The sequence below is a fragment of the Micropterus dolomieu genome, linkage group LG11, assembly GCF_021292245.1.
Source record: "Micropterus dolomieu isolate WLL.071019.BEF.003 ecotype Adirondacks linkage group LG11, ASM2129224v1, whole genome shotgun sequence".
In the NCBI taxonomy this organism is placed as follows: domain Eukaryota; kingdom Metazoa; phylum Chordata; class Actinopteri; order Centrarchiformes; family Centrarchidae; genus Micropterus; species Micropterus dolomieu.
The window spans coordinates 20236545-20256786 of NC_060160.1; the positions used below are offsets into that span (position 1 = coordinate 20236545).

General features: G+C 38.8%; 2 protein-coding genes across 6 annotated transcripts in view; both read right to left on the minus strand.

Annotated features, from left to right (window-relative positions):
• Positions 1–10080, minus strand: part of scaf8 (SR-related CTD-associated factor 8) — a 31323-nt gene extending 21243 nt beyond the window's left edge. The window contains exons 1-3 of one of the 4 annotated variants that reach the window (XM_046062513.1): positions 9914–9955; positions 8868–8951; positions 4600–4693 (exon numbers count right to left, since the gene is read on the minus strand). Coding sequence is in view for 2 of the 4 variants with exons in the window: in XM_046062511.1 (XP_045918467.1) it covers positions 8868–8951; positions 9914–9943 (114 nt within the window). In the remaining 2 variants the exon portion in view is untranslated. Of the gene's footprint in view, positions 1–4599; positions 4694–8867; positions 8952–9913 lie in introns of those variants that run through there. The other 3 variants (XM_046062511.1, XM_046062510.1, XM_046062514.1) reach the window with 3 other exon arrangements.
• Positions 10081–10221: 141 nt separating this feature from the next.
• Positions 10222–19866, minus strand: ipcef1 (interaction protein for cytohesin exchange factors 1). Of its 2 annotated transcripts, none has more exons than XM_046062869.1 (11): positions 19584–19866; positions 17879–17932; positions 17330–17369; positions 16357–16526; positions 14023–14096; positions 13646–13717; positions 13453–13517; positions 12997–13121; positions 12391–12733; positions 11866–12056; positions 10222–11703 (listed from the first exon to the last, which is right to left on the minus strand). In XM_046062869.1, the coding sequence occupies exons 1-11, from the start codon at positions 19656–19658 to the stop codon at positions 11503–11505; spliced, it is 1410 nt and encodes a 469-aa protein (XP_045918825.1). In that variant the 5' UTR covers positions 19659–19866; the 3' UTR covers positions 10222–11502. The 2 variants fall into 2 exon arrangements, with proteins under 2 accessions (XP_045918825.1, XP_045918826.1); XM_046062870.1 differs by lacking the exon at positions 19584–19866 and adding an exon at positions 18840–19066.
• Positions 19867–20242: the final 376 nt, after the last annotated feature.

Genomic DNA, 20242 nt, shown 5'->3' on the forward strand with positions numbered 1-20242 from the left:
TCTTGTCTCTAAAATGCAGTTTAAAAATAACTGATTACTATTTCCTTTTGGATGATGCATATATTAAATTAAATTTTAATAGTTCACTAAATGCATGATGTTATTCTAAAAAATCAATCAATAATTGTGTTAATGATACTGATTTCAATTATGACCAAAATAATCGTGATAATGATTTTTGCCCTAATCGAGAAGCCCTAGCGTTACTTTTTACTTAACAATTGCTTTGTTCTATACAAGTCTCCAAGTAAGCCTTGGCAGTGTGACAGGAAGCCAGTATGCACAATACCAGGAGACTGAAGTCAAAACAGCCAAGTGAAATTCCGTCATCATTAATTTTAATGATGATAATTTGCACCTGTGCTTTTCCTACTGTTACACGTTACAACATCTTCTGTGAAAAGAGGCAATCAATATTTCCTGAATGACAGGTCAATCCCAATCCCCTTCAAATTGGCTGGACACCGGCAAGCCCCGTGATTTTGCGTGTCAAAGTTCAATCAGACTGAAGCCACACTTATTTAGGCTCAGACTGTTTTAGCATGGACAGACTTACAGATTTATTAAACCGTCTGATTCTGCTGTTCATGCTCAAACAGTTGGAGCCTAAACAAGTGAGAACACCTGTGCATGTATACAATGGGTGTGCAGCACCTTTAAGTTCCTATTATGGACCAATGTAATAATTATTTTTAAGAGCTTTTTTCTCAAGAATCTGGGAACTCATTGCTATTTTCTTATGACAAAAATGTGGGTGAAAAAAAGTGCTAAAGGTGCAATCAGGTGGTCATTTGCACACATTGTCAAACTGTGAGCTATCCTTATAGTGAGAAGATCTCATTTACTCCAAGATGTTTAACCTTGTGGCGTCTTCTCGGAGCATGAGACACTACTCTGAATGCACAGGAATATCAAATTTTCTGCTTCTATTTGAGTGCGTCTTAAGAGCTCCATGTGATACATTATCACGCAGAGAACTAGTAATACCCTGTCAATCACAAATAACCACTCTCATAAAGAGGTCATCTGGTATTACGTTAACGGACACGCAGGAAATGTTACATTACGGAGCGACAGTGAACGCACCACTGCAGATGTCACTTACTAACATTAAGTTTCAGTTTCAATACACTTGTGGTGCACTTGAAAACTGAACGCCGTGTTTGCCGTGAGAGACCAGAGGTGCAGGCTAGGTGTGTGTGAGTGAGCAAATCAAAGTTTTTTTGATAACCTCAAAACAGATAAAGCTTTGGGCACCCCGTGATCTCTGGCGCCCCCCTGAGGGGACCCCAGGTTGGGAACCACTGGTCTAGGTAATAACGGCTGCTATCAAATGTACAGTGTATCATAACAAAGGGAGACATAACTCCTAAAATCTGATCAATACATTAATATTACAGAGGAAATTAGGGCCTATAATAAAATCCTGATTTTCTCTTCAATTGAGCTCAATAAAATGGCCCTGACCACTACTTTATCATTTACAGTAATAATCTTTTCTTTCAAGTGATTTGGGGATAATATTTATTGTAAAATTAAACAAATGTCATTGTACAGAGTTTAATGGATAAATTGTGCTATGTTTATCAAGTAAGCAGAGGAGCGCTAATCGAGGAATCACTGATTTATATAATCCCACACATTTATATAATTATGAAAAAAAAAAAAAAGATAACTGATTTTAGATTAGTTCTTATTCTTTGACACTTGATGAATGCTAGTCACTGTGTGCCATGCCTGCCAAATATAAAAGTAGTGACAGACTGAATGTTCCACCAAGTGGATCTTAGCTAGAGGAAAATTAACAAGTATACATAATAACACATAATAAACAAGTATTAATTCTAAATCTGAAAAATGAATCCCATTGTACCTTGCAAGTTCAGACAACAACAGCCATTAAGAGGCAAAAAAAATGGTGTGTGGCCAGTCAGTAATTAATGCCGGTAGTATTGTTATAATCATTTACTTGCCATAAAGATTTTAACATTTAAAGGTCTGTTAGAGGTAGCCGTTTTGTTAAAAAGATGTATATCTAAATTTTCTGTAATCTTTTGGCAGTATTTACATAAAGTAAACCAAAGGTACATTTGGAAGCATATGTTAAATTATATAACTTCATATTTAACAATTTCTCATTAATGTTGTCCTGCTAGCTCAACTAGTACATTTACTCTTACATACAAAACCTCAATAAACACTTTGTCTGATATAGGGCTGAAACGATTCGAGTAACTCGATAACTAAAAATCATCGATTCAAATTATTTGCTTTGGAGCTGTGTTTAATCCATGTAACTATATACATTGCAATGTGTTTCGCATGGATGACTATTACTGTCACACAACGCACTTAAGCTGTGTGTGATCTGAGAAGGTTCAGAGCGTCTTTGGTGTGATTTGAAAGCGCAGACTAGAAAGAGAAAACGACAAAGTATCCACAAAAACTCTGTAAAGTGTGTTTATTGTAAAAATGATCTAGCCTGCCACAATAGCACGTCTTATGCTTTATCATTTCAGCAAAGGCTATTAAAGAATGTAGGCTCTGTTAATTATGGCTAGTTAACAACATAAATCAATACAGTGGTTCAGCATTTTTTTCTTTGAAACTGAGAATGCAAAATGCACTAAATGAGTTTTAGTTTATCATTTTAAGAGACCCGTTTCATTTTCTCTTTTGTATATTTACTATTGCTCTTTAATATAGCTAAAGTATCTCTTAACCAATTACTCGCTTTAATTAATGTAATTATCACCAGAATACACGATTACTAAAATAAGCAAAAGCTGCAGCCCTATTCTTAAACATCTCTCTGTCTGAATCCATCACAGGTCATATTTGGTCCTAAAAGTGCCCAAACCACAAAATACAGCACAGACTGGGATTGCTGCAAAACCACACATAAGAATTCCAGAGGACTGTTTACAAGATTGATTACCACAGCCCTTTCTGTTCGGGAAGAGGGGGAAGACACATACAATGTAGACAACGAACCAGGCACACACCTCGCTAAAAGAACAGAGACAGCCATCTCCAGCTGAAAAGCTGTTAATAGGCATTGCATCTGTGGTCACGTCTTTCATTTGACACAGTATAGGGTGTAAGCCCAGCAAAGCCTAGTTTAGTCTCCTTGTCAGTAGCTGTGTACTGAAGTCAGCACAAGAGAGTTCATGTAATGGCTGATAATAACGGGCATCAACCATTAGCACAAACGTTTTACGCCCTAGTGCAAAAGTGAGATACAGATAACGCGAGTCAAAGAGTCCAGTCCACTGCCAGGTCTTCCCTCTGACTTACAGGTGACCATCCACATTTAATATAGGGCTGTCACTTTTTGTTCATCATTTTCACAAGTGTTTCAACACAGGGGAAAATTATATGTCTGTAATAAAATATTAATACTAAATATATAATATAGTAATACTAACTCAAAATTGCTGTGTTATCAGCAACAGTGGAGTACATCTGTAAAATGCAGTCTCATCTATTGCATGTCCTGTTGCCCTATTGGTAAACTAGACTATTGTTCTCTTCTCTAGCGCAAAATGGAGGGAACCAACAAGGTGTGTTGGACGGATGATCATGACAGCAAACCTTCAAAAAAGTAATGTGTAAAAGCTTTTTAGATTCGAACCATAAACAGAAAAATTGTGGATAATGGTATAGCTGTTTGCTGCCTTAAAATGTTTTTTTAAAAGTATCACTGCAAAGACAACAAATCTAAAGTGATCAGTTAGGTTCTCTGAGAAACAACCTTTCATTTGAACTTGATTATTTTTAAGTGACAGCCCTAATTTGATGTTAAAATCAGCACTTGAATTGTATTTTAAATACTAAAGCAGATTAGACGTCTTCAAGTTCTTGAAAACCATATTTGCAAACATGAAAAAATACAGCCACATTGTGTGTGTGCAGAAGTCACCGATCACTGCTGCTCTGTCAAAACAAACATTCAAGGTTTCTGCACTTGAAGATGACAAAACCCTCAGGGACAAGTGAGATTACCATGTTAATGGATGATGTCATTAATGCAACACTGATATAAAAAATAACTAAAAAACAAACTAAAAGATTCTGCACAAGGTGTGTTTTATGAAGAACACCTGAAAATAATATTTGTCACATCCATTACGTTGAATTACTGAAATTGTGTGTTTAGTGTTAAAGTAGCACTTTAAAGAATTTGGATCTAACCCAAAGGTCACCAACAGCAACTTGTCTATTTGCATTCTCAAAACTCCTGAACTTAAAAACCCAACACCAACAAATGATTGCTCAAGCCCCATCACAATTTATAGTATGAAGCAACACAGAAAATCTTCTGACTCGACTACCAAGAAAGAAAGATGCATTGACTAGACAACACACATACTGTCATGAGGCAATTCAAGAATGAAATGATCTAGATAGCACCTTCAGCTTCCAACACAATCAAGAACTCAAAGCCAACATCGACCAACGTTTGACAACCAGAGGGGGAGTACAGCCCACATCAGTGGTGACAGCATGTCCCCGCTGCTCTGGGTGTGTGGGAGCAAATTAAGTTTAAATTATTTTAGTCTTCTTCCATCTTCCTTGTGAAACAACCCATACTCCTACCTAAGCTGGTTAGGGATTCTCTTATCTCTTTGTAACTCTCTCCACCCCATCCTCCTGCTTCACTTTCAGTGCTTTGGGGGAGCTGGGAGAGCTGCTGAGGGAAGGGGAAACGGGTGTTATTCACAAGCAACATAAGGTTACAGATACACCAAAAGCACAGCAATTCCTTTAGAAACAAGAGTTCAAACAGGACGAGGAAACACATTATCAGAGGTTTTATGGTTAAGGACTGGAGTCCTGGACTTGATCTCTCAGGCCTTGAAATCTTCAAATAATTCACGTGTTGTTGTAATAATAATTTATAAAATAATATCATCAGTCTTGGCCTGTATCCCTTGTAGAAACAATGCTGAGCAGTTCAGGTGAACTATAAGCAGATGGACTTGGTCAGTTTTTGTGTATGTGTATGAAAATCACTCGATGACTATCATTTTAAAACACACCTTTATCATGTCACTGCTTAAAACTTGTGTTTCCATGAGCCTAGAAATAATCACGTTATGGCTCATGCATTGTGTTGAGTTACTAACTCTACATAACTGTTTTTTTATTGCTGTGTTATCATATGCAGAATTTTAGACAGGAAATAAAAGCTGAAGCAACCAAAATATCACGCATGAACTATCTATTTTTAAGAGTGTAGAGCAATGCTTTTGCGCGTTTTTTGTTTGTTAATTCCGACTGAGGTGTGGGATAGTATTTTCAATAACGCTACTTTTAAGGTTTGAATGGGCAGACCATACACTAGGTGACCACATAGTTCTGTTAGTTCAATGTAATACTTAACAAATATGTTTATAAGGCCATGTCACAGAAGGTTTAATAAAAACCTCACCAATGAGCAAAATTAGGTCCAGGATTTGCAACTTAATATTTTAAGATCTTTAAAACCTTATTTAATACTCACACACAACATTCAATCATAAACTGATGATGTTTTCTTCTGTTAAGGTCAGGTTGTCCAACAGGTTGTCTACAAAAGATATGTTTCAGCCCTTTGTGTCACGCCTGTTTTACAGAACAGATAGGCTTCTGTTTTAATCAATGTAGCTGTCTACACTGGCCCAATCGCCCAACAGCTCACTTTTCACTTGATTTGCATATGTCACCACGACCCTAAGGGGCTTTTAAAGCTTCGACTCCATTTTCTTCTATTGTACGAGCCTAACTACAGTGTTTGTGTATAAGACTTTTTACTGACTGCTACCAAAATACAGGTGACCACACGGCAGTACTCTGACTAAGCATGTCCAGTGTAGACACTAGCAGAGGGCTGAAGCTGCTGCCGTGTGGACACAGTGTTAAAATACTTACAAATCAACTGTGTCTAGTTATACTATTTCAGTGTCAAGAACATTTTAACCACCCATAGTAACACACGCATGTACAAGCAATTCCACAGTTGTTCTTTTGTCTGTGTAGATTCTGATCTGTATGAAATCAAGCAGTCAGCTTTAATGTAACACTGAGCCTCTAATAAGGCTTCTAAACCAAGAATTAGCTCTTCAGCAGTCATCACAACTCCTCAAAACAATTTGTCTATTCATACATTATAAAGAAGTGTGTAAATTATAAAATCAGTGATGGCAGAAATACATTTAGCTGCTTGGTTTTAGGTTCCGGGTTTTGTGCATGCTGGCTCACTGTACTGACTTGGCGGGATAGAACGGAGCCAAAATATCTGTGCAGTCCCTACAATGAAAAGTACAAATATCTGTTGTGAAAAAGGCCTACTGCTTTAACTACAGCTAATGAATTTATACTCTTGGTGCTAAATGTTACAGTCACTTTGCAATGTTTGAAAATACATTTTTGTGAACAACATGGCATAGCTTATTTATGAATTTCTGTGCAGCAGCAGACTTGTGAATGCCAAATTTTAGATCCTCCAATCAACAGGTGAATATGCCAGACCAGCAGACTTTTCAGAGCGATCTGATCTTTCAATTGCATCACTGTGCACTGATAAGGTAACTTTAACAACCCCGCATGTTGTCCAGTGAGACAGAACACCAATCTCAAACTAGTCCTATGTCTCTATACTATATAATGTATACACTATGTATGGTCTATAACATTTTACCCTAAACTAACACAATTCAGACGACGGCCCCCATTTGATACGATTTTTGCTTTAAGATGTTTCATTACAGAAAGTGTATGAAACCCGTAACTAAAACAGTCACACATTCTGTCATTGTTACTTATGGATAGAATTATGGTGAAAATACATGACTCCCTTTTTGCTGGGGACACCTGGATCCCCTCAAGGACCCTACTTTGAGAACCAGGGGTCTACGCTATCAATGGCTTACGCAGCAGAAACTCTGGAAAATATAGTTTCACAAGAACTGCTGCGCTATGGTTTAGCGTTCTGATTTTTATTTACTAAAAAAAACACACCGATTACATTACTTGTCCACCATCCTCCACATTCAATTAGATAATTTTCATTGATTTTCATCAATAAAAAACGTGATATCAATACTTAGTCGGACAACGCACGCTACAATTATAAACTGAAAGTGTCTGCTCTGTACAGCAGCAGCAGCAGTCAGGTTTCACTTGAAAGTGGAGAGTTGACAGACAAGATGATGGTGGATGGAGGATTTGATGTCAAAACGAAACACAAAAGCGCCTATTTATCAATATTTTGGATTTGGACCAATGCTAATAGGGAACCTGACAATGTTAATGAGACAAACTGTCTGACGAAAGTGACAGTATCTGGAGGCAACACCTTCTAATGCAGCGCAGCGAGGATACAAACAGTTCATAGAAGAGATGAGCGTATAACGTCTGTCACTGTTAACAGAGACTCCAGGCTGCAGTCTTGATTAACTTGTTCTTGATTAACTGGGCCGATATAAGGCATTATGGGATAATCGGAATAGGCCGATACCTCCACTCACGAGGGCAATAAATCATCCTAAATGACAGCAGATCTATTCTAAAACTATTACTAGCTAGTGTTAAATATCTATTGTTGTACTGTAGAGAATAATGCAGTTGAATGACATCACTTCTTACAAAGTGTACCCCACTCTCCAAACACCAGTCACGTTCTGAAATCTACAGCATAACCCAATGTATTTTTTGGTTTCACTAATTAATACAAACTCCATCTAAAATAACATGTTACTGGCAAAGATAAGAACGTTTATCGAATTGTACTCTGTATTGAATGATGGCATTAAAAACAATTTTTCTTTGTTTATCTGCATTATATATATCAGCCACCTGCCTCCCTGCTCTCTAAATATCAGCAATGGCCTTATCGGTGGCCCACTTCACTGTAGAGTAACATTAGGCTTCATGACCAAGGAAAGTTGGCACGCTCCCCCCGCTCTCTCTGTGCTGCGAGTCTGCAACACACATTTTTAATCAATTGATACTTTTTATAATGCCTGGTTTTAGGGGGTGCTGCACCCCTACTTCCTGTGTCAATCTAATGTACACACATACCTTTAAGTGCACCACTAAAGTGATGATATCAAAGTAACTCTACAGATATTGAGCATCATTGGCAAATGTTTTTTCTTCAAAAATGCCTGGTGTAATCTGTAACACCAATGTTTTCACAACTTTGTGACCAGTGGCATCCCTAATCAAGCCTCCTAGAACTTTTGTCTTTCACCATCCACTGCATAGTTAATATGGAGTCCCACACAATCTCAACCCTGCTACAGCCCTCTACCTAATGCCTTCAATATAACTCTGTTCATGGCTTATCATGGGAGTCCCATATAGAAATTTGGTCTTCACAAAACCAGACATACATAGGCTCATATGCATCCTGCTAACATGTTTTGGCTTGCTCTTCTCATATAAATACCTTGCACTAACACAGGAATTTGTGAAATAATATAGTCATCGGAGGTTGAAAAACGTATACAAGCCCTTGACAGTCTCAGAGTGAATAAATTAATTTATTAAAAACTGAATAACTTATTCCTAAATACTGTAGACAACTACTCACAAGGGTAAATAAGATGTCTAAAAGAATGTACTAGTTTGTGTGGATGCGTTTACTTCAGTTGAGTACTTGTGTTAAGGCCTGAAGTTGTAACATACTACACATTTAAAAACGGTTGTGGACCTATTCTCCTGATTGATTTCACCTAGGTTTATTATAAAAACTTGAAAACCCATGCTCATAGCTGGATAGTTAAGCACTGATTTTTGTCTTAACATAAAGATTAGGAGAGCATGTCTTTTATTCTTTAGTTCCCCATTACCTGCCTCATCCTTTAATACTACATACTTACTTTTATAGCCTTGATTCCAGACTTGGTGATCTGGGTCATCTTGGCCTTGGAGATGGGTGGCTTGTACTCGTTCAATGAGTACAACTGAAAAATTAAAATGAGACAACAGAGAAGATCTTTTGTCATGTTCTGTAACCACTAATGCATAACGTTAATAATCATTCAACTACTATATGAACAAGCAGTAGTCCAAAGCATCATTCCTTTTCTTCTGCATGCTTTGTGTTCACCATTTGCAAACCTTCATTTTGGATGTGTTTGTGTTCAGAGAGCCACCACGTTAGAGTGCTTGCCTCTGACTCATGTTATTTGTTGACACTATTTTAAACAAAATACGTTAGCTATTCGCAATTTATTTGACCAACTGTGGAATCCAATTTGTATTAAGTTAGCTGTTAACTGTAAGTGGACAATGAGGTCAGCCTTTACATTGATTATGCCAAAGGACAGACAGACTTTAGTGTCAATGTAGAAATATGGTTGCGCTGCTAGCTTTGAGCCCACTGATAGCTGGCGGTTAACTTAACCTAGCTGTCTAAATGTGTGCTATGTTATATCAAGTAATTCATATTCTGTGCGACTGCGCATCAGGAAGCAAATCCAGTCAGAATTATATGACAAAGTGGCAGTGAGTGCGAGGTGTTTTACCCACCTACATCATTAGCTAGTTAGCTAGCTAACCAAGTTATCACGTAACTGAGGCGGTTTTGCTAACTTGTAGCTAACGTTAGCTCGCTAGTTACCGTTAGCACCAGTATGTGGACCTTTCTGGCTCATAGACTGGCAACCTAACACGGTGTGCGCTACGGAACATGTTCTCTTCACGGCAATACTCTGAACAGTTAACATGAATTAGACATTAAATAACTTAACAGTACTGCTGTATTGTTGTACACAACCAGCGGCCTTGTGTGAGACTACCCTCCTCTCCTTTTCTGCTAACGTTACTTGATGCTAACGTTAGCCAACTAGCCACCACAAATGTGCATTAGACAACGTTTTCTACTGTCGATGTGTTCAGAATTGTGCAAGGGATTCAAACAAACCTCATTGTTAAATGCTTTGACGGCCTCCATAGTGTTGTATTTCGGCTCGCAGGTGACTGTAAATATTTACAGATATCTCCTCAATAACCGGTTACAGACATGCATGCTCGACGTTTGCTGAGATGGAGGAGACTGCCAATATGGCGCATAACCTCAATGGGAAAACTGCAGAGACCGGCGACTCCTAGCGTCAACTTTGGAACACTACAAGTAGTACCAAACAGTCTTTTTTTCTATCAGTGTCTACGCTACAGAGGTTGCTGTGCTCATTGACCACAGAAATCAAAATAAAGCAGCAGTGGAAGATGTTCTCTCTTGTTATAATACTTTATTTTCCTGTATACAAACAAGCAAACTGACTTCCATACCAGACTTGAGACAAAGATAACTAACATCACACATCCATGTGCATCTATTTACAATTAGTTAATTTTTGTGCATAACAGATAAAACGCAAATCAGAAAAAATGAGTGGTAACGTTACCTGGAGCTTGGTTGGGCTCCAGTAGCTAGTTGTTGTCACTATGTCAGAGGTCCCTGTCTGGCCCAAGTTTCCTAAATCAGTTGCTGTCACATAATGCCTGCCATGTTTGTATCTGAAATGACCTCCTAATCATCTGTTTACCTGTAGCACATGGTTTGGGTCTGCTGTGGGGGCTTTCTTCCTGAGAATTATCCACCATACATTCTGCCTTTAGATGCAAATTAATACTGCTACATTCTGCCAGACAGTGTATTTGCCATCGATACAGGTTATTAATAGTTAAATAGTAAAATAGTTAAAGTCTTTATGACATTTGCAGTTGTCAGTGTTTGTGGTGTAAAAACTCCAACGTATGTTTGCATTTAGGTTCTTCCTTTCAAAAATAATTTTTACTTTAGTAAAATACATAACTACATAGACTTTTCTACTGAATGAGGTGGTTTCTTACATTTTGGCTTTAAATTATATTGTAGTAAAAATGATTTAACACTTTGACTCTTAAAAATTCTCATTTATGTGGCCCACGTTTATTCTGTTAGAGCAAGCCCTGGCGTTCAGTCTTGAAAATTCTTCATGATAAGTATAAAACTGTAATTTGTAGGGAAAACAACACACATCAATCATTCAAAACAGTTGCTGTAAAACACGTGTAACAGGCAGTGATGGTGCATGGCACCAATAATTGACTGAATACAATTAAAAATGTTCAAAAAACTACTGATGAAATAAAAGTGGATAAAACGTACTGTAAAAAAAAAGTGTTTCCATGCAGAGGACAATGTACTCCGTAATTCCAAATATTAAAAACAGTTTATGCATAGGTTCACAGAATTACAACATAAAAACAAGTATCTGTAAAATGACCTAATCTTACAAATCAAACAGTAAAAGTAATACTAAGACACTTGCTAATCATATAAGGTCTGTTCCATCTCCATTTGGAAACTAAAAACACTCTTCTTCATTGATCCAGTTACTTGATGAACAGCACTTAAAGACTGCTGATATGGAACAGTAGTCTCAATTAAAACAGCAGTGTGTTTGTGTGTATCTAAATAATATGAGCATGAAGTCCTCCAAAGTCCAGACTTTGTAAAAGGAGTCTTTATAAACTGGTCTCGACCACTGGAGCAGCAATGACTGATGCGGCAGCTCTTGTGGCCTCCAATGCCACCTGCTCATCCTGTTTAACACAGATCTCCTGCACTAGGGGTGCATTGGCCTCCTTCCATCCTCTGAACTTGCTTGAGGTAAGCTCTGGGTCCGACAACAGCTGTTCTATTGCCTGTAGGTCTGCCTCCTTTGACTGCGCCATAAAAGAAAAGAGCAAAGAAAATTGGGGGAAATGAAATAATAGCACAAAGCTCCCAAAATTCTAAAATAACCTACATTCGTTTGCAATTCACACGCTGGGTACACTGTAATGTTGTGATGTAAAATCAAAAGTGGAAAACCAGCAAACACATACCTTTAATGTGCTGTTGAGAGTCCTGATAAGGTGCAGTCTATTATTAACAGTCTGGTTTTTACAGCGTTTTATAAAGGAGGCCCTAAATTCCCTTTTCGTGGATGGTTTACGATCTCCTATTGGCGAGAGACTGGCCTCTTTTAGATGAATATACAGCTTCTCCATCTCATCTGAGCCTGTTCCATGAGCCCCTGCAACAATATCAGGTTATATTGTATCATTACCATGCACATCACTAAGATTACATCGACTAACTGCATGTTCTGCAGGGAAGTTCCCCAAGTCACAGAGAAAGCAAAATGGTACCAGAAAAATTTGATTGCATACAAATCAAAAAAAACACATAATTGCTGCACAAATATGTCGCAGACAAAGGAGACAGGGTACGGGTAAAATACAGTCTCCTTAAAATGAAAGTTTGCTCAAAACAAAACTAATTAACATAAAACTATCAGAAAGTTAAGACATTCAGGTCCGTTTTAAAAGTCACAAAACCACAGCCAATTAAAGGAGTAAAAGTCTCACCTCCTTCTTCAGCACCTGAAACGGCCCTCTGCGCCTCCCCCTCAGAGGCAGAGCTTTCCTCAATGGACCCCGTTTCCTGGTGAGACGAACTCTCCAGCACCTGGGGGTTGTCCTCTTCTTCCGCCTCCTCATGCGGAGTCCGATGTGAGTGTACCTGAACTGAGCACACCACTGCCGTTTCCGCTGTGGGAGGAGTCGCCTGCGAGACCAGGTCCAACCAGGACTGCCGGTGCTTGCCGAGCGAGGAGGTGGAGCTCTGTGATGTCATCGTGCTGACGGGGGAAGATAGGGAACAGTTGGCTTCGCTGGGGACTGCGGCGGAGTAAGGGGGAGGGAGGGTACCCTGAAAGAAAAATACACCACATTCAGACGTTACAATCTACCATAAATTAAAAAGGGTTTTGTTCAGTTGAATACAGCAGATTTTTAAAACATTTGGATAGAAATAAATCAGGTGTTTTATAACAAAAAAAATCCAGCTTGACCAGAGTAAACATACTATAATAAATCAATTGAGTAACTACAACAATCGGTGAATGGCATCCTCCTGTATAGTTGTGACTGATGGTGCAGTGTTGAACGTATGTAGCCAGAGACATGACTGACCTGATGTGTGCTCCCAGGTGGACCTGGTGCATCCACGGTGTCCTGCAGGGTTTGTTCAGAGTACGGAGGCGGGGGAATCTCTGTGCTTTCAGCTTCTTCATGATCACTGGCTTCACTGTAACACTCTGCACAGGATACACACACACAAAGTCGGAAATCATACAATGACACATACAACCTCAATCAAGAGGAAGTTGTTTAAATTATAATTAAAGCCCTGAGATCACTGGAAACGATCAGTGCTGCTGCAGAGTGCGGACCAAATGTATCAGTGTTTGTGTGTGCACACAGAAAATTCTCTGAGCTCTCAATCGATAAAATCCCAGACGCATTTATGTCAAGCTAAGAACAAAGTTGCTTTTCTAAGTTATAAAAAGTTGTCATCTTGGAGATGTTTTTCATTCAAGGACAGCAACAGCTAACAGAAATACATTTCCAATTGTCATGGGTGCTCACCGGCTGCCGGGTTTCGTTCAGTTGGCTCATACCGAATGGAGGCAAGCCCGAACTTATTCAACCATCTGGTAAAAAAAAAAAAATAAATAAAAATAGTACTTTCAGCTCAGTAACATTTGATATATTGACAATACATTTTCAAAAAAAAAAAAAACCTTGATGAAATATAGTGTTGTGCTTTTATATGACTTACAGGTTCATCTCCTCGTGGCTCTCAGCAGCAAAGTAAAACATCATGACTTGTGGGTGGCACGCTTTGAAGGCACTGCAAGAGGGAAAGTAAACAGAGAGCCGTTACGATGATCTGCACAAAAAGACCACGTTTCTACAGTGCCAAGAAGTTTCTACTGGTGTATGAAAACTTTGAGTTAACCTCCATGTTTATTCTATGTCATTGATAATTTTTAGAAAGCTTCAAGACCGCACACTTCCTATCAGTATGTGTGGGAACACTTTCTATGTCACTCAAGTCCCGATATAGATATAGCTCCTTTTTAATTCAAACCACTGGTGGTGGTGGTGGGTGGCTTATGAAAAAATAATTTTGATTGAGATGGACCAGAAACTTACTATTTCTTCTTGCACTCTATAGCCCTGTCAATCATGAAGTTGGTGAGGTCAATGTAGCCTTCAGCCTTTTCTGCCTGCAACACACAGATTGAACAAAAGTGAGTGTTAAAATGAAGTGATGATCTTAAACAACTTCCTGACAACGACACCTGCCATTAAATTGCAATAGGCTACTTCTTCTATTTTCTCCAGCCACAATGGTGACATCCAGTCGACGTGATTGGAGTCATAGTGCCAGTAAATCAGACACGTCAGTTACGCATGCCTGTATCAGAGTCTGACAGGCCATTAGTGACGCCGTCACATTCAGGAAACACGGTGACACTGCTGGCTGGCAGGGAGACAGCTGTGGCAGAAACAAGTATGACTCACGTGCAGCCGCCGGTGCATCACAGTGCATCTGTGTTAAATGTGTGATGTGTTAAAAACAGATTAATGTAGTAGTAACAGAACTGTAATTACATTGGATCTTATTACAATGGACAGAACTGGGGCTGCAGCTTTATTTTATTTTTTGCACACTGCAGCACTTTGAACAAAATTATGTAAATAAAATGCACCATGGAAAACTGTGTGCTGATTTACAGTCAACATTTGAATATTTGTACAGATCCAAACATAATCGGTTTAATGCAGGTCATTGTAAACTGCATCAATCAACAAGCAGAACTTCTATTTAAAGTTATGCACATTTAAACATGGTTCAAAGAAAGAAAAACCTGCCAAGAAACAATCCCAACCTTTTAAAATGACCTGCTCAGTTTGTTGTATTCGTTGCTCTGTTGTGGACAAGATGTAAGTTTCTAAGTGTGATTTACAAAGATAATTTTCTCTCTTTTTGGATGTAAATTGTATTGTAAATCTGATGAACACACAGACTTATATCCTGTATCTATATGTTTATATACAGTACACTTTATTTACATTAACCATGGTTTTAACCACGCAGCTTAAAGGATAGGTCTAGTGATATTTTATATTTTTCATATTGTCAAACAATCCATGAAAAGACCAAAACCAACAATAAATTGATCCTACGAACAAGTTCTGTAGCCAAAGCCTGTTACCGCCTTTTCCTATGCCGTATACTGTATGTTTCCCCAAAACTATTACAAACATGAATGAGGTTCAGCATTGCACTGGGTTCCTTCATTACAATCAACATGGACACTGTAGATAAACTACAGTCTATGCCATGTACACGGTCCCACTGACGTAATACTCACTAGAGCACCAAATGTGTATAATGATTCTGCCTCTGAAGAAAAAAGTAGTTTTTTAAGATTTACATCTTTAGAATTAATCGGCTTAGGACTGAGTGACACGGACAATATAGATCACTGTCACAACTTTCAAAATCCCAAGCTGACATCCTTTGCTTATGCTGCCCTTATTAGTCCAAAACCCAAACATATTAATTTTACAACGAGTGGTTTTAGTCTTGTCATGGGATTCGTTGAGATTGAAAATTAAAAAGCTGCAGAACTTCAGCCTCTATTCATTAGTCACTGTAACTTACACTGTACATGTAGCGTAACAGATAAACTGAGGTTTATTGTTGATCATTTCCTCTCTGCCTGCCATTCTAGCATTCCAGTCGTGTGCAGAGTTTTGCGTGCGTGGCATGCGGCCGACAAATGCATGCAGGTCGCGGTTCCTCGTGGGTCTATTTCAAGTACTATTTAAAAACTATATTCTTTGTGTGGTTCATCAATGGTGATAAATGATCCGATTGTCCCGCGAGGTGCGGACAACTCAACACAAAAGCGGTGAGGCTGGGGTTCTCCACTAGGCTACATCATAGACTGCAGGGCTCCACACACACACGCGCTCACGCACGCAGACACACACACACGCACACACACACACACACCTTCTTTAAGGGTAATTTTGTATTTACTTTTAAAAGCCTTTTTCTTTTTACATGTTTATTTACAACATTTCATGTTGAAATTTATACTGTAATAGGCAGTATATTAACTTATTGGGAGAAAACTGGTAGTTCTATGTAAAAATCGCCAAAATGGCACGATCCTCATTTTGCTGCGAAACTTATATTGTGAGATTGACAGTCGAATCAGGCTCTGCCCATCGACGCATCAAACCTTCAATTATTAGGGGTCAATCCTAATCCCTATATTTGTTTTCTCACCAATGCATTTAATTGTTACACTATTTTATCCTATCATATATTCTGTTGATGAATTATTTTTTGTTTTTAAAAGAATCATTTTTATTTCATTATACTTTACTAGTAATGTGCCAACCGCTAGGCACCATTTGAACATGTTTACTTTATAAGTGAGTCTTCTGATGAGAGTGGATTTTACTCACCAGCTGGTTTGTGTACCAGTATAGCGACGTCTTCTTTAGCACAAACCAATACTTTTTCCATTTGATACCCAAGAAGCCAGTGCTCTCTTTCTTCCTGTACAGCCAGCCTTGGTGGTCTGGCTGACCCAGCTCTTTGACCGAGATGCGTCTTCTGCTCATTGTGCCATTGCCTGTGCACAGAAAGCACATGCACGTGAATGCAATGAAACCTCCTCTCTTTTGTCCACCGAGAAGCAATGTGGAGAGCTAGTATGGCATTAGAGTAGAGCTGCACAATTAATAGAAATGTTATCCAAAAACACAATATAGCCGAGTCCAATATCCAAATTGCAGCAAATATTTTGATGAAGGTCAAATGTGTGACAAAACAGCATCATAATGACAAACTGAATTGCTGCAGAGATACCATATCAAATAATCTTGTTCTCCAGATGTAAGAAAACTTGTTTGTTTGGTACAGACCCCAACAAATGCCACATCATGATTTATCATGAATAATTATTTCAGTGAAAATAAAAATTGTGATGCATCATTTCCACTAACTATGACTCGTACTGCAAATCCTAAAATCTTTCAATATCTTTTTTGCCATCTCGTGCAGTCCTTCACTAGAGGAATCATGTTGCAGAGTCTAAAATTAACATTTCTATACGCATAATGAACAAACCCACACAGCATCCAGAACTGCAAACTGAAAAGCGTTCTGCTAAAGCCGTCCTACCTGTTCCGGTAATGAATCAGCCAGCAATAACAACAGAAAAACTCTGAACTCGAGTTAGCTTCTCAGAAGAATCTAAGATACTGTCACAGAGAGCTAAACTAGAGAAGAACTGAAGTGAAAGTAGGCGCGGGTTGTGTAAAATCCCTCTGCACACTCTAATTGCCCTGCCACTTCTCACACGCCCACCAAGGGTCCAAATTACAGTCGCACACAGAGACAAAAGTGATGAGAGCTCAAGGGTTGACGACTTACCTCCCCGGCTCTTCTTCTTGGGTTTGTGTCTAAGGGAGACCTTTGGGAGGAGGAAAACATTGGGTCAGAGTCAGAAGGCAAGAGACGAGAGGAACACAGAAGCAGACTCAGACCCCGAAGCTGAGAAGGGGACGCTGTTTGGAACATCCTGTTTCTCACCCTGAATGTCACATGCATACTCTCTCTTCTGTTCTCTCTATCTTCATCTCCACACACAGTAACACCCCCCCAACACTCTCTAACATCCTCATCTGTAATTACACTACTTTCTGTCTGTCACTTTATCTCTCTCTGCTCACACTCTTACTCTTAACTCGTTTTGCTCCCTGGCAGATTAAACTAAAACACTCAGGCAAACCAAACTAGACCATAACTGGTTATCTACCCGTGTTACTATAAATATTTAACTTTGTCAGAGGAGAAGCAGAAGTAGTACCGACATTAAAAAAAAACAATAGCATGGTTTATATTTAATTATTAGCGAGAACAAGGCAAACTCTGCCCAGGTAAATGTCATACACGGGGAAAAAAAAAGGAAGGAACACTTACAGGGTTGTAGTCATCAGCAGCCATAGAAGGGGGCACAGATATAGGAAAGGCAGCCTGTTGAAAGAAACCAAAAGGTACAGATGCGTAGGTTGACAATATTACTACCCAAGGATAAATGGGCAGAAACAGAGCAATTGTCTGCTACAGCGTAACAACAGGAAGTGATGTCACGGGCAGACAGCACAGACAAAGTTTGTCAATTTGATTTTCTTCCTCCCTTTTTTTTCCAGAGTGAAAAAAAAGTGTAAATGTGAATTGAAACTGGGTCTAAAAAGCAGAATTTTGCCAGAAAATGGAAGCTGAGTCAGAACAAAAAAACTGCAAACTTGAAAAGTGAATGCACAGCACTGACTCACAGCTCAAGTGTCACAATGGTCTTCGTCAGGAGTTCAGCATATGACACTCCACCTACACTGCCATAAAGTACTGAAGATTAAAAGGCTTCTTTCCTGCTTTTTAACAGTGTCAAAGTTGGTTTTGAAATGTATCAACATACACGAACAGTGACATGAAAGATATTGAGAAATCCAAATTGACTAACTTCCTCTGCAAACTCAAGTTCCTTATTTGTAAAGTGACAAAGTTGCCTGAGAGAGACAAAATGGAATATCACAGAACACACAATACCAAAAATGTAACAACTTGCCACTGATACAATACACCAAACTCTGGGTACACAGAAATTAAGAATCTCAGCCAGCCATTACACTTCTTTGTAGATCTGAAATATCTCCCCAAGAGTCTATTCATCATATCCCCTTAACATTGCACCTTGTCATCAGATTAAGCACTACACAAGAAAAAACAGCCTTGAGGTTAGGAAATGTGAAAGCACAGGTGGCTGCCTGGTAACAGGGACCTGAGTTCAAGTCCTACTGCAGCTGTTCGCATTCACTCACCACAAACTCAATCTACAAATGTCCCCGGTGAGAACAATAAAGGAAGAGAAGAAGACTCATACCTATTACTTTAAAACTCCACAGGTTCACGTCAAGTCACCACCTCAGCTAAATTTCAGGATCCTCTGTTTCTCACAATGACAGCTCTTATCTAAACTCAACAGCTGTATATTAGTGAATGTGTGTGCGTTTCTCTCTTGCACAACACAAATGCATCATATCTTGTTTTCCGGGTGTTCGAGTTAACTGGCTGCCTGTGGGAGCTAGATGATTATCACCACATAACCGCAGCACAAGCCTGACTGAGTTTGTGAGTGCGTGTGTGTGTTTTAAGTTACAAAGTTCCTGTGTGATTTAGCAGATGTGAAAAGTTACATGTTACACAATTTATGTAATCTTTGACTGGAGTGATCAAGATATTAATAAAATGACATCTTTCTAGCTTCAACTCAAAGAAACAATGATTAAGATCTTGAAAGAAACAGTAGGTGAACAGAGCTGATGACTAACATTTTGGTTGTGAATGTCACATTTTGGGCCAAATTTGGGTTGCTGCACCAAATACACATAAAAAGCAAATAACCAGACAAATGGCAGCCCCAGCAGTAACCACCAACGTTCATATACAAGTTTGCCGGTTTAGAAAAGTTTTTCAAAATCCTAAAACATATCATGTAGTCTGGTCAGTAACGTTGTCAAACGTAGCCTGTTTTTGTTCCAGTGACCTCGTTAGCTAAAAAAACGTTGCCTTGGACCAAATTAATCCGTTTCAGTCAGTTTTAACAGAAGATATAACATTTCTGTACCTGCCACCAGGACCTCAGCGAAAGTAATTTATCCCGAAAGCTCTGCTCAAAGTCTGACCAAACCTTGGCGAGCATGTCGTAAAAAGGCAAAGAAGAAATTCAAAAAGAGCTCGGGGGGATTCAGGTGAGCTTAGATCCTACTTCTTTCTTTATCTCAAAGAGGGTAACACCAAAACTCAAAGTCAAAGAGACAACAATTATGAGGGCACATGTTTAGTGTAATGCAGCGACAACATTTGAGCTATTGTTGCATGTGAAATTAATAGCTTCATCTCAGGAAGGCCTCGCAGTTCCCGCCCATTACCACTAGGCGTCGCTAAGTTATTGCTATGTAACAGCCTTATGAGCCACCAAAAGTAAAGCCAAACACTAAACACGGAGGCATAGCATACTGTACAACTGTATGTTTTACTCTTGAAAAAGGAGTATTTGTGTTTAGGTGACTTAAACTAGATGATTTCTTAAGTTAATGTCATTAAGTTACACAGATTTTAGACTAGACTGAGCTCTACTTTTCTAAATTCAAAACATGTTATCAACTGCAAAACGACAAATCACCTACTTCCAATACCTGTCAAAGCTCAGAATTTGCCATTAACAGAGTAACTCATAATGAGTGCCCCTACTGAATAAGTTTAATCTCACATATCACTAATGTG

Coding starts and splice junctions, on each gene's coding strand:
- ipcef1 (XM_046062869.1), bottom strand. CDS start 19,658: ATGCTCGCCAAGGTTTGGTCAGACTTTGAGCAGAGCTTTCGGGATAAA. Junction 13,718..14,022: donor ATAGAGTGCAAGAAGAAATA/GTAAGTTTCTGG, acceptor TCCCTCTTGCAG/TGCCTTCAAAGCGTGCCACC. Junction 12,057..12,390: donor TTCAGGTGCTGAAGAAGGAG/GTGAGACTTTTA, acceptor ATATTGTTGCAG/GGGCTCATGGAACAGGCTCA.